The sequence below is a fragment of the Papio anubis genome, chromosome 4, assembly GCF_008728515.1.
Source record: "Papio anubis isolate 15944 chromosome 4, Panubis1.0, whole genome shotgun sequence".
Classification (NCBI taxonomy): domain Eukaryota; kingdom Metazoa; phylum Chordata; class Mammalia; order Primates; family Cercopithecidae; genus Papio; species Papio anubis.
This window is the reverse complement of record NC_044979.1, coordinates 8,112,719-8,126,876: the sequence shown is the minus strand read 5'-3', so window position 1 is coordinate 8,126,876 and position 14,158 is coordinate 8,112,719. Positions and strand designations below refer to the sequence as shown.

Below are 14,158 nucleotides of genomic sequence, written 5' to 3'. Positions count from 1 at the left end.
CCCGGCTCCCGCCTCCTGGCCTCCTGCACTCTAAACATACATCCCTGAATGTGAGAGTTTGTCCGGGGTGACCCTCTACCTCCTTCCAGACCACCTGCAGGTTAGGACTCCAGTCTGTTCACTGCCAGGCTCTGCAGCTGATTCTCGCCTGCCAGCCTGTGCCTCTGACTTAGCTCCCTGGTTGGCCAGAAGCACTCTTGCCGGGGTCCCAGGACGAGGGTTTGCTGCCCTAGTGGGGCAGCCCTGGCAAGGTGACAGTAGATCCTGCTGGCCTCTAGGCCAGGTGAATGTTTCTCCCATACCGCCTGTAGGGGCTAGTGGCCCCTCTGCTGCCCATGAGCCCTGGCCAGGCCCCCATGAGCACAGGGATTCCTGGCACCCGCCTGGTGCCCGTCCCACTCCCTGACCCAGAGCTGCCCTCAGCAGCCCTCTCTGTCCTTAGGCCACGAATGGCGGCGGCAGCGCCTTCAGCGACTACTCGTCCTCAGTCCCCTCCACCCCCAGCATCAGCCAGCGGGAGCTGCGCATCGAGACCATCGCTGCCTCCTCCACCCCCACACCCATCCGCAAGCAGTCCAAGCGGCGCTCCAACATCTTCACGGTACGTGACCGCCCTCCTCCCCCGCCCAGCCGCCTTTGCTGCACAGGCAGGGCTGAGCGCCGAGCTCCCAGCCAGGAGGGGCGTGGGCAGCCCCAAGTCAGGAAGACGGCACCTGCAGTCTCTCCCTCAGATACACACGGCTCCTGAGGGTCCTTGCCGGTGCCCTCAGAGTCTTCCATACTGTTCCTCTGCGCCCACAAGGGGCTTCCAGTAGTGGCCCTCACCCTGTCCCTGCAGTCCTCCCTGCCCTCTGCCGCACACACTCACCCTCCCCGCCGCCTTCCTCTCTCCTAGGCCCCTTTAGGGTGTCTGTCAGCTTGAAGGTATCCTTGGACTCACTTGGCCTAACTCCCCTGACCCCCTTTGATTCAACAGCTAATGAACCGGCGGCCGGAAGGCTGTTTGCCCAAGGCGACACAGAGGGTTAGCTGGCCCAGCTAGAGTCAGAGCCCAGGCCTCCCCGTCCGCCTTCCGGCTCTTTTTCCGTTACCCCACTGCCGAGGGGAAAATTCATGCTTTCCACCCACCGCTGTGATTGGTTTAACAAAGGCTTAGCCATCTTTTCCTGGGCTTCACCACGCTGCCTCGTTCCTCCCTCTCAGGTTTGTCCTGTCTCCTTGTGAGCTCCTCACTCACCCCTCACAAACCTCACACCCCACACCCGGGGGCTGTCGTGCTGGCCCGGCTGAGGGTGGCCCCTGGCTCTCAGGCCCCAGGGCCTGCTGTTTCTCCACTCCCAATGTGCGACACACAGAGCCCATCCAAACCCTAACCCTCCAGCCGGGCTTGGCTGGATGTTCCAGGAGTCTTGGGCCAGACAAAGGTGGGTGAACCCCCGTGTGGGTTGTCACGAGAGTGCCCGCCCCTCCGCGTCACTCCATGCGCCTCTTTCCAAGAGCAGGGCTTGGCTTGGCTCTCAGCCTGGGCCTGAGTGCGGCTGGCCAGGCCAGATCTCCGGACCCTGCCCGGACAGAGCTGGCGCTTCCAAGCCCTGCTCACTCATCCTCGCCTCTGCCTGCCCAGCTCACTTCTCCCTCCCTGCTGCCTGCCTCCGTCCTGAGCCCGCCACCTGCCCTCGCGGCCATCCATGCTAACAGAGCCTCTGTGCTGACGGCTCTGCCACACATTGCAGCTGCCCGGCCCTGACCCTGCCTAGATGCGCAGCTTCTCCTTTCTGTCCATGGCCATTGAGACATTAGAGCGGGGAGGGGGGGCTGCTCGAGCCCACACCTGCTGCTGCTGCTGCTGCGGGGCCCTTGGGTGCCTCTGTCCACAGTGACTGCCGCCAGGGCCTGGGCACCCTGCTCCCTGGCATCATGCCTCAGTCATCCTCTGTCTCAGTTCCATTCTTAATCTCCCCTTTCCCTTGCTGGTGAGCTCTGTAGCAACCCCAGGGCACCCCCTGCCTTCCCCTGCCCTGCTACCTCTCCTCCACCCTTGCCCAGCCCCCGGCCTCCTCCCTTGCGCCCCGTGCTTCCTGCCATTCTGTGCTCTCTGCTGCCTGCCTCGACTGTGCTGCCCTCCATCCTGGCTGCTCACGGCACGGCCTTCCCTCTGGCCCTTCCATTCTCTCCATCCTCACAGCGGCGACCTTATATTTTCTTTCCATTGTTTCCGTGGTGACCTCACTTGCACCATTATCCCTGAGGCAGCCTCAAGACGCGTCCGTCTCTGTGGGTGTATCTTGGGACCTCCCCTCTCATCATTGCTGTTGGGGCCTCCCCTCTTCTCCCTCATCGTCCTCCCCAGCAGCGACGTGCTTGCTTGAGGGCGAGCCCCTTATGTCCTGCTTGCTCTGTGGCTAGTGACCCCCACTGGACATGGTTGTGCTGTCTGCAGTCCCTCCTGTGACTTCATGTGCTCATTTCGTTGCTGCTCTTGCCCCAGTTCCTGTCCGCATGGGGAGGTGCCCCTCTGGGCTCCCAGGGGTCCTCTGGTGGTTGGGGCCTCTTGGCTCACAATCTGGCTGGGGTGGGCTTCACCCCACTCCCCCCAACCGGCTCTTCTGTCTGGGGACCCGGTGGCAGCAGTCCCATCCACCTTCCTTCTCCCTGGGCCGAAGGGGCAGAGGGCTGTGGCGGTTCAGGCCGTGGAGCCTAGGAGGGGATGGGGCAGTGCCACCTGTGGAGCTGCTGGGTGGCATTTTGCTCTCTGGTGGCTCTTTTGCCCGGTTCTCCTTGTTTCCTTTGGCCTTGCTTTCTCCCACACTGCAGTTGTGGCCCTGTGTCCCCTCGCTCTGCCCTTGGCTCCTGGCAGCCTGGGAGAACAGGAGGGATGGGGCCTGGGCTGCCTTGTGGCAAACATACCATCCCCTGCTGAGGTGGACGCTTGGCCTGTGTCTGGCCAGCAGGTGCCGCTGCCGCCCGCCGCCGCCGCCTCCTCCTCCTGGTCCTTCTCCTCGTCCACCTCCTCCTCCTCCTCCTCCTGTCCTTCTCCTCCTCCTCCTCTTCATTCCGCTGCCGCCGCTCCCCAGGCGCCTGGGTCTCTGCCCTCACCGGTGCTGACCGACTTGTGCGGGGCTTGAGTATAACTTGCCAAAATCTTTATTCTTTCGATATTTGCAGATATGTGCCACTGTTTCCAACTTTTCATCAACAAAAAGGCCTTTCCAACTCCTTCCAAATTAGAAGACCAGTTGGTGACACACAGCACCTCTGGACATGCCCCCTGTGCGGGGCCGGAGGCGGGCCGGGCCCTGGGACTGCTCTCAGATGAGAAGCGGCCGCCGAGCTCCCCACTCCAGAGACCCACGGGAACCTTTGTAACTAACCCCACCCCCAGGGAAGGCTAGGAGCGCCGGAGCCCGCGCTGGGGGCTGCCGGGGACCAGGCCCGGCCGGACGCTGCAGGCTCGCTGCATGGAGAAGAAGGCAGCTCTGCCCCACGCCCGGCGCTGGCCAGCGCGACGAGGCCCAGAGGGGCGGGGGAGTCCAAGCCCGCCCAGCCCGGCTGCTCCTGGGGGGCGCTTTCCTGCCCCTCCCCTCCTCTGCTCCTTCCTGCATGGACCTCTGCCGTTCCTGCTCCTGCTCCGGAAGCCGCCGCCGCCGCCGCGCTTGCCTTGCCCCCTCTTTTTGGCCTCCCCCTATTTCCTAGGATCCGCATTCGGGTGGACTCTGCCCCAGGAGCTTGACAGGGTGCAGGGCCTCTTCTGGCCTCTCTCCTCTCTCTGTCCATCCACTGTGCCCCTTGGGCCACGCCGACGCGCTCGGTGCCACGTGCCATGTGGTGTCTGTGCCGCAGATGGGCCATCTGCCCGCTCACTTGTGGACTTTGCGCTCCCGGTTGTCGCGCCCTGTGCTCCCGACCAGCAGCCCCACCGACCACCTCCTTGCCCCTGCTTCTCTTACGCCCCCGCCCCGGGCGTGCTCCTCGCGCCCTTGGCCTCTCTGTCCTTGCTCTTTTGTAAGGGGCGGGCCCGGCTCAGTGACCTGTGCTGCTCTGTATGGTGCCGTGTGTAAGAATAAACCCGTTGGAATACTCGTGGTCTCAGTTCCTTCCCGTCCCGCCGCCCCGGCCCAACCCACTGCTAGGGCTGCCCAGGAGGTGGGAGGCAGGAGGGAGGCCGGGAAGTCCAGGTGGGCAGTTCTCGGCAGACCCTGGGCCTCGTTAACACGCCTTTTGTTTTCTCTTCCAGTCTCGGAAGGGTGCTGACCTGGACCGGGAGAAGAAGGCCGCCGAGTGCAAGGTGGACAGCATCGGGAGCGGCCGCGCCATCCCCATCAAGCAGGTCAGCGCTTCTCTTCCCGTGTGCTCCAGGGCTCAGAATGAGGCCCAGGAATGTGGCTCTTCCCAGAGCCTCTTCTCATGGGGGAGATGGCATCAGAGGCCAGCACCACCCTCCCAGGCGGAGTCCTTAACAAGGGACAGGGCCTCCCGTGAGAAGCCGCCTTCCCTGCGCCGCCAACTTCTGGCCGCCAGATCTGCCTGAACCTTCTGATCACCACAGGAGGGCAGCAGAGAGCTACCTGCCGTGTTCAGCCAGTCGCTCAGCCTGTCCCGCTGGTTCCGGAGTTGGGTCTGGAGAGGGTTGAGTGGCTAAGGAAAATGAGCAACCCGAGGAGCCTGCGTGGAAGGGGATACTAAGGGCTAGTCCAGCGCTAGGTCTGTTGCCATGGTTTTGTTAATAAGGGCCTCTGATTGTCTTTAAAGAAAAAAGTTGAGACTCTACCTCCTCACCTCTCCCACCTCCTTTCTAGTCAGTTCTGGGAGCAGTGGGCCTGCCTTCTTCCAGACCTCTGGTCTTGGGTTCCTGCACTGGACACGGTATTGCCCCACAGAGGGCGTCTCTCTGGTGCGTTGAGCCAGAGCTGCTGGAGTAGAATGGGGAGGCGTGTCTTTGGCATGTGGGGAAGAGCCTGAGGGGCTGGGGTGCCCATAAGGATGGGGGCAGTTGGCACAGAATTACTTGGGATCTGGTGGCTGGAGAAGCCACGTACATAGGTAGCTGTACTGCCAGGTTTTGACCACAGAGGAGGCTGATGTGGCCAGAGCACCTGAGCCCAGTGTGGCAAGGCCTGCGGTCAGGTGTGGCTCTCCTGGGCTGGGACTCATGGGCAGTGTGACCGCTTGTGAGGAGGGGCCAGTGTGACCAGGATTCATTCTTTAAGGCTGGGGGTTTCTGACCCCCAGCGAAAGTCCATTTAGAATGAAGAGTCCCAAGCAGGGTAGTGTCCCAGAGGGCAGGGTCCCACAGGGTCCCATGCAGTGATCTGTATTGTTTCCGCTCACCCCTCCTTGAAATGTTCATTGCATTTATGTCTGACAGTGACCACTCCAGTTGGGCCAGCCTACTGGGAGGCCCCCTGAAAAGCCAAGAGCACAGTGACAGCAGCCAGAGGCTTCACTGTTCGTTCATGGAGTGCCTGTGTGTGTGTGTGTGTGTGTGTGTGTGTGTGTCTTTGGGCAGAATCAGACCCTGCACAAACCTGTTGCTCATTTGATCCCCTCTCTCCGGGCACCTCCTTTGTGGGGGCCCCTGCTAGATGATGCCCTGTGCTTTGGGCGTAGGCTTCTCAGCTCCCTACTTGGAGATGGGGAGTGCAAGGGAGGGCGTGGGCGGTGAGTGGGTGTGTAGACACACTTCACCGAATTCACTACGAAAATGGGACCACTTTCCTTAGGGTTGTACGTGCTCCCTTTCCTCACTGGGAGTTGTGGTCATCAGGGGCTGACTTATTTGTTCCCTGAATCTCTCACATGGGAAGGAAGGAGAGATGTTGGGTTGCGGAGGAAGCCCTGTGAACTTGAACCTGGGGTCCAGTCTTAGAGTCAGTAGGTCACGGGTGTTTTCACCCCTAAATCTCAGGGACACTCAGTAGGAAGACCCTCTAGCTGCACAGCCCAGAGGGGTGCCGCCTGCTGGGGGCAGGTGTTAGAGGCTTGTGCCTGATGCAGTGACACCCTATAAGGGGTGCCCGCTCCTTCCCGTTCCGTAACGATCACTCGCTAGGGGCGGGGCGCATCCGTTCTCTTCTTCCAGCTTGGTGGCCATTTCTGGCGCTTCCCCGCTCGGACCTCCCCGCTGCCACCGGTCCAGCCCCGCCAGATCGGTAGCCCCTCCTTGCTCCGCCCTCCTGTCCCGTTCTCCCGGTTCTGTTCCTTCCCCTCCCCCGCAGCTCCTGCTGGGAGTGGAGATTGCATTTCAGTTGCCATTTGCATTCCCAATCAATCCGGACTCCGCAATTAAGTCGGCTGGCGGAGCTGGGAGGGAGGCGGCGGCGGGAAGGGGTCCTCTGGGGGCTGTCGCCTCCGCGCCTCCGCGCCGCTCCCATTCCGCCCCAGATTGCTTCCTGCTCCGCCGTGCGCAGCCGGCCGGCCGGGGAGGGAGCGGGAACCCCTGTAGCTTCTTTGGAGAGGGAGTAGGGAGAGGCGCGGGCTAGGCGGGTTTCCTCCCGTCCACTTCCGTGAGCAGGCGGGTGAGCAGGGCGGGGCTGAGCAGCCGGGTCGTTCCGCCCGCGCCCCCGGCTAAGGAGCGTCGTTACAGCGGCTCCCCCGCCTCCGCCCGGGGAGGGCGCTGCCGAGGACCGGGGCGTTCAGGGTGGAGGAGGGACCCCCGCCACGATCACATTCTCTGCCAGGAGGGAGGAGCCACACGTTCTGGGTCGGAAAGTCGGAAAGGTGTGGAGACCCGTTCCCACCCTGACTGTCAAGAGAAACTGCGCGCAGCGCAGGTCTTGAGCGGCTCCACGTTCCAGGCCGCTGGAGCTGGGAGCGGAGCTGGGCGGGGGCCGGGGCCCGCCATGGAGTCTCCCGCTGAAGGCTGGGAGAGGGAAGCACGCCCAGTGGGGTGAGGGAAGTCGGGACAGGGGCGGGTAGCTGGGTCCCTCCCTCACACTTGGTAATTTCTTTGATCTGTGTGTTGGGGGCGGGTCGGGGGCAGGGGATTGAGGATGACTCCAGGGCATCTCCAGAGCCCGAGGGTCGCAGCGGAGGGGGAATAGTTGACTGCTTCTGAGCTCTCGGTGCACCTGGTTCCTGGCCAGTGACAGGAATAACACACCCAGAGGCAGGTCACCAAGGCCCAGCCGACCTGGAAGACTCCTTCACAGACCACGAGGCAGGGCCTGCTTGCCTTGTGGAAGGCCCCCTTAATGCCGCTTGTCTTCAGAAGCCCCTTTTGAAGGTAGGGTCTCCCAGGCCAAGGGGGCCAGGTAGCAGGATGTGTCTGCACATGGCCATGTACTTCAGCTTCCAGCCCGCATGCTCGCACCTCCCGCAATGGCATTTGGCCCTGGTGTGGCCGGAAGAGGAGCAGCAAGGATGTGAAATGTGCTGGAAAGTCGGCAACTGATGTCACAGCTGCTAGGGCCGCTGGAAGTGGGTGCCCTTTCTGGCCTCCACCCACCCCCCATCTGTTGGGGAGGGGAGAGGTCCAGGACACGGGAATCACTTTTACCCTAATTGCTTCCATCTAGGGTTGAGCTTTCTATTAGGAAAAACTTAGAGGAGGAAGGTGCAGTTGAATCCCATATTCACCCCCTACCACTGGGTGTCAGGACCACGAGCTGCAGACAAGGGACTGCCATTTCCTTGTGCCTACATCTCTTAGTCCCCGTGTTGTTGGCTGTCTGCCGGCGGGGCTCTCCGTTCCTAAAGGAGATGCCATCCTGGGGCCTCTTCCCTCTCTGGGTGCCCCCTTCTCTAAGTATGGGAAGAGTCTGCTTTTTCAAGGGTCCCTGCTGGGGGTACTGCCCTTTCTGCTCTCCCAGCTAAGGGTGAGCCCCACACTCAGCCCCCCGTTTGTGGATCTACCTGTGCCCCTCTTCCTCTTGTGGGATTTTTGCCTTGAAGTCTCCAGGGAGCACTGCCTCTTCTCAGCCCTCTTGAGGTGGGGGTTTTGGAGGATGGGGGCCCGTGGATGGTGATGTTGGTCCTGGATCTGCCCCTGGTCTCCACTGTGGCACTCCCTAGTCCTGAATGACCCCTGCCTCCCATTCCCAGCTGTTGCCTGGGAGAGGCAAGCACACCCAGTGGGGTGAGGGGAGTCGGGACAGGGGTGGGGAGCTGGGTCCATCCCTCACACTTGGTTATGTCTTTGATCTGTGTGTTGGGGACTGGGGACGGAGGTGGGGGGGGGAATTGAGGATGACTCCAGGGCATCTCCAGAGCCTGAGGGCCTTAGCCTTAGAGTACGCTAGTCCCGTTGCTGTTGTGTGTTGTTTGAGGGAGAGAGCCTGAGCCAGTGAGGGCGTCTTTATAGGGTTCTCACTAGAGGGAGTAGGTTTCTCCTGGGAAGGAGGCCACAGCTGTGGTTGAGCGTCGTCTCCTGCCATCTTCCTAGTGGGGTCTGTCTCCTGCATTAGTCGTCTGACAGCCAGGGTTTTAGGGGGCTTTTCCCCAGTTCTTCCAACAGATGTTTACTGGGTGTCAGCTGTGGCCCAGGCCTTGTCCCCAGGGCAGGCTCCTTGCTGTGGCACTTTCGCTCGTCCTTCTAGCCATCCTGCCTCTGCGTTCAGCGAGTCTCACTGGCTTACACAGGAAGTGTGGTTGCTGAGAGGGAAGGCTGGCTCTCCCTGCTGCCTGGCTTGGTGGTCTGGGGGATGCTTGGGACAATTAGGGGATTTTCTGCCCTATTATGGAGCTACCACAGGGGGTGGAAGGCCGGGACCTTACCAAAATCTCTGCTGTTTTGACCCTTGGAGCCTCTTGGGGAGGAGCATCACTGATGGCCACTGTCTACACCCCTGAGCGTCTACTCCTGACCATCTATACCCCTGACTGTCTACACCTCCGATCATCTACACCCAACGGTCTACACCCCGACAGGCTTCTCCTGTGGAGGTGGCGCCACACACTGGGGAGGGAAGATGCCCACCTGCCAGAACAGTGGTCCAGCTGCTTCCTGGTGGATGATGGGGGAGAGCCGAGTTCTGGGGAAGGACTGGTCTAAGGGGCCTTCCCAAGTTCAGTGATAGGTCCTTAAAGTCTGCTTTGCTCAAAGTGGCCCAGGAGAAGTAGGGAGGGAGGAGGGCATTGCCTAACGACATCGTGACCTTCCCATGCCCTATGAGGCTGGCTTCTCCGGGGCTGGCTCCTGGTTTCTGATCAGACCTCTGTTCTCAGGGGATCCTGCTGAAGCGGAGCGGCAAGTCCCTGAACAAGGAGTGGAAGAAGAAGTACGTGACACTCTGTGACAATGGGCTGCTCACCTATCACCCCAGCCTGCATGTGAGTCTGGGAGGAGGAGTCTCCTGGGGGAGTATGGGGAGGGAGTAAAGGGAGGATAACAGAATGTGCGCAGCGAGCAGGCTCCAGGACTGGGGGGAAGCAGACCTTAGTGATTTCGAATGGATCATCCCTGGAGAAGGAACCTCGCACTGGAGCTTGGGACATGCACAAGACCCAGCTGGCCCCTCCCTCGCCCTCTGGGCAGTCAAGCTGTATATCAGACTTTCCAGTTGTCTAAGGTGGGGGATTCAGCCACTTCCACAGAATTTCGTTTTTTTTTTCTTTTTTTTGAGACGGAGTCTCGCTCTGTCACCCAGGCTGGAGTGCAGTGGCCGGATCTCAGCTCACTGCAAGCTCCGCCTCCCGGGTTCACGCCATTCTCCTGCCTCAGCCTCCCGAGTAGTTGGGACTACAGGCGCCCGCCACCATGCCCGGCTAATTTTTTTTGTGTTTTTTAGTAGAGACGGGGTTTCACCGTGTTAGCCAGGATGGTCTCGATCTCCTGACCTCGTGATCCGCCCGTCTCGGCCTCCCAAAGTGCTGGGATTACAGGCTTGAGCCACCGCGCCCGGCCACTTCCACAGAATTTCTAGTTGGGGTGCCAATGTTGCGCAGCAGTTGTGTTAAGCTGGGCAGTGCCAGTGGGGAGCTGTGAGCTCCTAGGCCTGGGATGGTGGAGGACCATGGCTGTTGAGAATGGGCTGGAGCCTCAGACAGTTCTCCTGGGATGAGAGTGAGGGTAGCCTTGTCTGTGGTTAGGAGGGTCTGGTGGCCGCGTGGCCTGTGTCCCAGCTGGGGGGTGTTGTGGTGACTGGAGTGGCCCCTGTGCAGCTCCCTCCACCCTTCTTTCCTCCCCTCCCCTCACTGCGTGGCTCCAGCACACAGCTGTCACCGGAATCCATCTCTGTCACCACCCCACTGTGGGGCTAATGAGTTCTCCTGTGAAGCCCCTCAAGCACAGCGCGTGCCCCCCCCCCCCCCAGAAGCCCTGGGCCTGCCTCTAAATCCGCCCAAGATGTCAGGAAGGCCTGACCCGAGAGGTGCTGGGTCCCTGTGTCCTGGCCATCACCCAGGCCCGAGAGCACCGCCCAGACAGTCCTGCGGAGAAGACGCGCAGAGAAGGCCTAGCCCTCCCGGGCTTCCGGGTATCTGACCATCCTCAGGCAATGGTCCTCCCCGTCAGCTCAGGGGACACCACCAGTCAGCCCCTCACCCTTCGTAACATGCCTTACTCCACAGGGCAGGGCCTGGTACCTGGGAGACTGGAGGAGGGAGCACCCGCATTCGGTGCAGCCAGCTCCTGAGCTCCTGCTCGAGCCACCCGCTCCCCACCGCGGGCACAGACCTTGTCCCGCTCGCGAGTCCTTGCGAGGCGATGAGAGAGGCCGCCAGGCCTGCTGGGAAGAGCGCTGATGACAGAGGCAGAAAGTATCGTAGGAGGCCAAAGGGCACTCTTGTGGTCACCAGGCTTTGTTACTGTGTACAGAGCCCTACGCTAAAGGAAGGGCCAGAAGACAAGGAGAGCCCCAGTATTTCCCTGTCGAAAGGCTCCAAGGCTTTCAGGGCCACTCACAGACAGGAAGTCCCAGGTAGGAGTGCTGAGGCCAGGAGACCACACCAGAGTCTTCTAAGTCCCAGCTTAAGGTGTTTCACGGCCGACACCACCAGGCAGCTTAGCCGTGCCCTTCGCTCATGTCCAGCTGCCCATCTCGGTGGCGGAGCTTGGGAATGGGCCTGTTTGTAATGTCTGTTTCCCCACCTGTGTGGAGCTGCCCTTCCCCTTCCCCCTTTGCCAGGTTCTTACCTGCTCCTCTCTTGTTTTATGTGACCCTAGCTTGGTGCACTGTCTGTGCCCTCTGCCAACAGTGGAGGCAGCGAGGATGAAGAGGAGTGGCAGAGGGTGTCTTGGGATGTGGAAGAAAGGGTGGCTTGTGGGGTTGGGCTGGGTTTTGGTTTCAGTAGAGGGGACACAGCCAGCTGGAGAGCAGAGCTCGGGGGTTGGTGGCTTTTCAGAGTCACCCGGCTGGTGGCTAAGACTTGGACCTATGACTTTGGCTGTGAGCATTACCCAGATTTTTCTGCACTTGCTAAGAGCACCTCCCTCTGGGGCTGACTGAGAGAGTCATGTAAGAGTTAATAACAGGGCGAGTGTTGTCAAGTAAGGGGGGAGCCAGGTTTGCCTGCCTGGGGCTAGGGTGGGCATCTGAGCCCCCCAGGAGTGCCCCTCCATGCCACACTTGTTGCACTGTGTGAGTTCTTAGAATTCACCCTGCAAGGCCAGGCCTGGAGGTCCTGGCACCCAGATCCTGTCACAGGCCCCAAAGCATACTTGGCTACACATGGTGCAAAAGCACGAGTGGAGGCATGGCCAGTCGTGGCTCCATGTGCTCACGGCTCTCTCTGGAGCTCTGGCAGAGGCCGCTTCACTTTGTGCCACGCCACCCTCCCCCGCCACTACACTTTCCCTCCCTCCGGGCTGCTGCCTCGCCTCCTCCATCTCCCCTGGCCACCCTCTTCCAACCTGAGCGTGCTCTTCAGTTGCCAGCAGTGAGCAGGCTGCCTCCCTACCTGTGAGCAGCCGCTTCTCTCTGGGGCTCTTCAAACCCTAAACCCTGGCAGGAAGCATGTCCAGGAAGGAGCTCCAGCAACTCCAGAGGCTCCGACAGAACTCTGGGCTGAGCCTGGCTCTCCGCTCCAGCAAGGGTCTCCCCTGAGCCCCAAGGGCATTGGGGCTGGTAACTCACCTATGGATGGGGGCTGGGCGGGACAGGACACACAGAGGATGAGTTCGTGGGCCAGCCCTGAGCCCCACGCCCGATTCTCGCCTGGCCCAAGAGAGCCCGCCACAGCCTCCCCCATTTTGCAGCCAGCGGAGCCATTCACACAATCACCTTCTGTTAATTCTATCTGCAACATCAATTAAATTGTTTGTAGAAACTAATTGAATGTGGCTTAATCACACATCTTAATAGCTTTCCACGCTCTGAACTCGTTGTTAATTCCAGTAATAAAACGAGATGAGAACGCTGGCTGGGTAATTAGCGAGGAGGCTGGGGAAGAAATTGCTGTTTGATGGTGGGTAATAAAGGCAGCCGTGGTGACCGCTCTCCTGAGCAGCCGCCACTGCCACCATGCTCCCCGTTCTGCTGACGGAGGGAAACGCTGCTGCCTGGCTGAGGTTCCCATCCCTGCTGCTGCTCCTCAAGCTTCTCTCCGCTCTCCTCTGGGCCCAGGCTCCAGGGTTGCCCGGGCACGGGAGTGTGGAGTCCGGGGCTGTGGGCGCCAGCCTGCCCTGGGAATTCGGAGTGTCTGGCTGGTGCCATCAGAGATGCTGAAGTTGAGCCATCCTTTCCCCTGAGGCCAGTTTCTGGACCTTAGCTCCGAACGGAGTTCACCTGTGCAACTCTTCTTCTTGGCGTGGGGTCAGCTTTTCCTGCCATGTCCCAGCCTGGGCATCCCACGGCTGTCGTGGGGCCTGAAAACTGTTGCAGCTTCTGTGACCTCCTTGTGAACTAGAGCAGCCCAAGCCCCTCCCCTAAGGAGGGAGTGCAGCTGTGCCTTTGGCCCAGCCAGCTGTTGACTGTTGTCTGTAGTAGCCGATCTAAGATGTGATTGTGTACAGGGACTGCTGACGGGGACCAGGGACGGGAAGCTGAATCTGTGGGATGCAAGTCGAGAGCCGTTGAGGCAGTGAAGTCATTTAGTCGACACTGGGCTGAAAGCAAGACAGAGGGCCAGTGGGGCCAGTGGCGTGCAGCCCAGTGTGCTGGAGAAGGATGGATGGAGGTACGCTGGGAGGGCAGGAGGGGTTCCTGGGTCTGCTTCCTTCCCAGCCACCTTGGCAAGGCCCCAAGCTGTGGGCAGAGTGCTGCTCCGCCAAGTGTGGGCCGAGCGGTTGTTAAAAGAGATCCTGCCTGGGCGGGAGGCTGCTCACTGATTCCTCGGTTATGTTGTTCTGTGGTTCTGGGACAACGAACAAGACTTTAGCACGTGTGCTTGGGGCCAGGCACTTAGTACTGTCCCTTACAGAGGACTGGGGTGGCTGGAGGGCACAGGTAAGCCCAGGGCTGCCAGGAGCAGCAGTGGCAGGGAGTGGGGGCTCCTTCCTGAACACACCCTCTAGGCGTGGCTCTTCTGCTGTGGTTGGTTACTCCCCTGGTCCTATTCCTGAAGGGCTGTCTGCCTGGGAAGATGCCATAGCCACCTTGAGAATGAAGGCGACTGCAAGCTTGGCCAGACCCACAGGGCTGGACCTGGGCAGGGAGGCCGCGTGCTGACGCCAGGCCTTTCCACCATTCCCCTGATGACACGGAGCCGTGGGTGACGTCCAGCCCAGCCACAGAAGTGCAGGTGGAGGCTGGTGTTTGGCGCCTCTTTCCTCCATCTAGGTGGTAACCTCCTCACCTTCTCTTAGTGACCAGGGACCAGGTGACTCCTTGTCTACTTGCTGTCCTCATTCCTCCCAGAGGGAGCCCTGGTGAGACTTCCTGCCCTTCCACTGCTTCCCAAGAGGCAGCAGGCCCCCTGGGCTCTTTCCAGCAGAGAACAGTGTGGGTTTTCCCTGGAGCTAACGGGGTGAGAAGGTAGAGCCAGCCTCGGGGGAAAGGCGTCTGATGGCCGGAGCGGTAAAGGTGAAGGCCGGGCTCCTCAGCGTGGGAGGACCGTGTCTGGGAAGACTCACACGACCGCCCTCAGGATGCAGACATTCCGGAGGCGCTCACGGAGGGGAAAGGAGGAGCAGATTTATGTCCAATCAGTGTCATTCAGTCAGAAGTTAAATCTGGCACCACCACCCAGGGTCTTCTCTCAGGAAGGGCATAGACCCATGGAGAGGAATTCGTGCCACTTTACCAAGGGCATTAGCTAGGAATTGCTGCGGAGCTCAAGGACA

The 14,158-nt window shown here is 60.7% G+C and overlaps 1 protein-coding gene across 1 annotated transcript in view; it reads left to right on the top strand.

The window, feature by feature from the left end:
* Positions 1–14,158, top strand: part of AGAP3 (ArfGAP with GTPase domain, ankyrin repeat and PH domain 3) — a 56,799-nt gene that overhangs the window by 31,154 nt on the left and 11,487 nt on the right. The window contains 3 exon segments of the mRNA XM_031665020.1: positions 443–601; positions 4,235–4,327; positions 9,163–9,267. Of these exon segments, the coding sequence (XP_031520880.1) occupies positions 443–601; positions 4,235–4,327; positions 9,163–9,267 (357 nt within the window).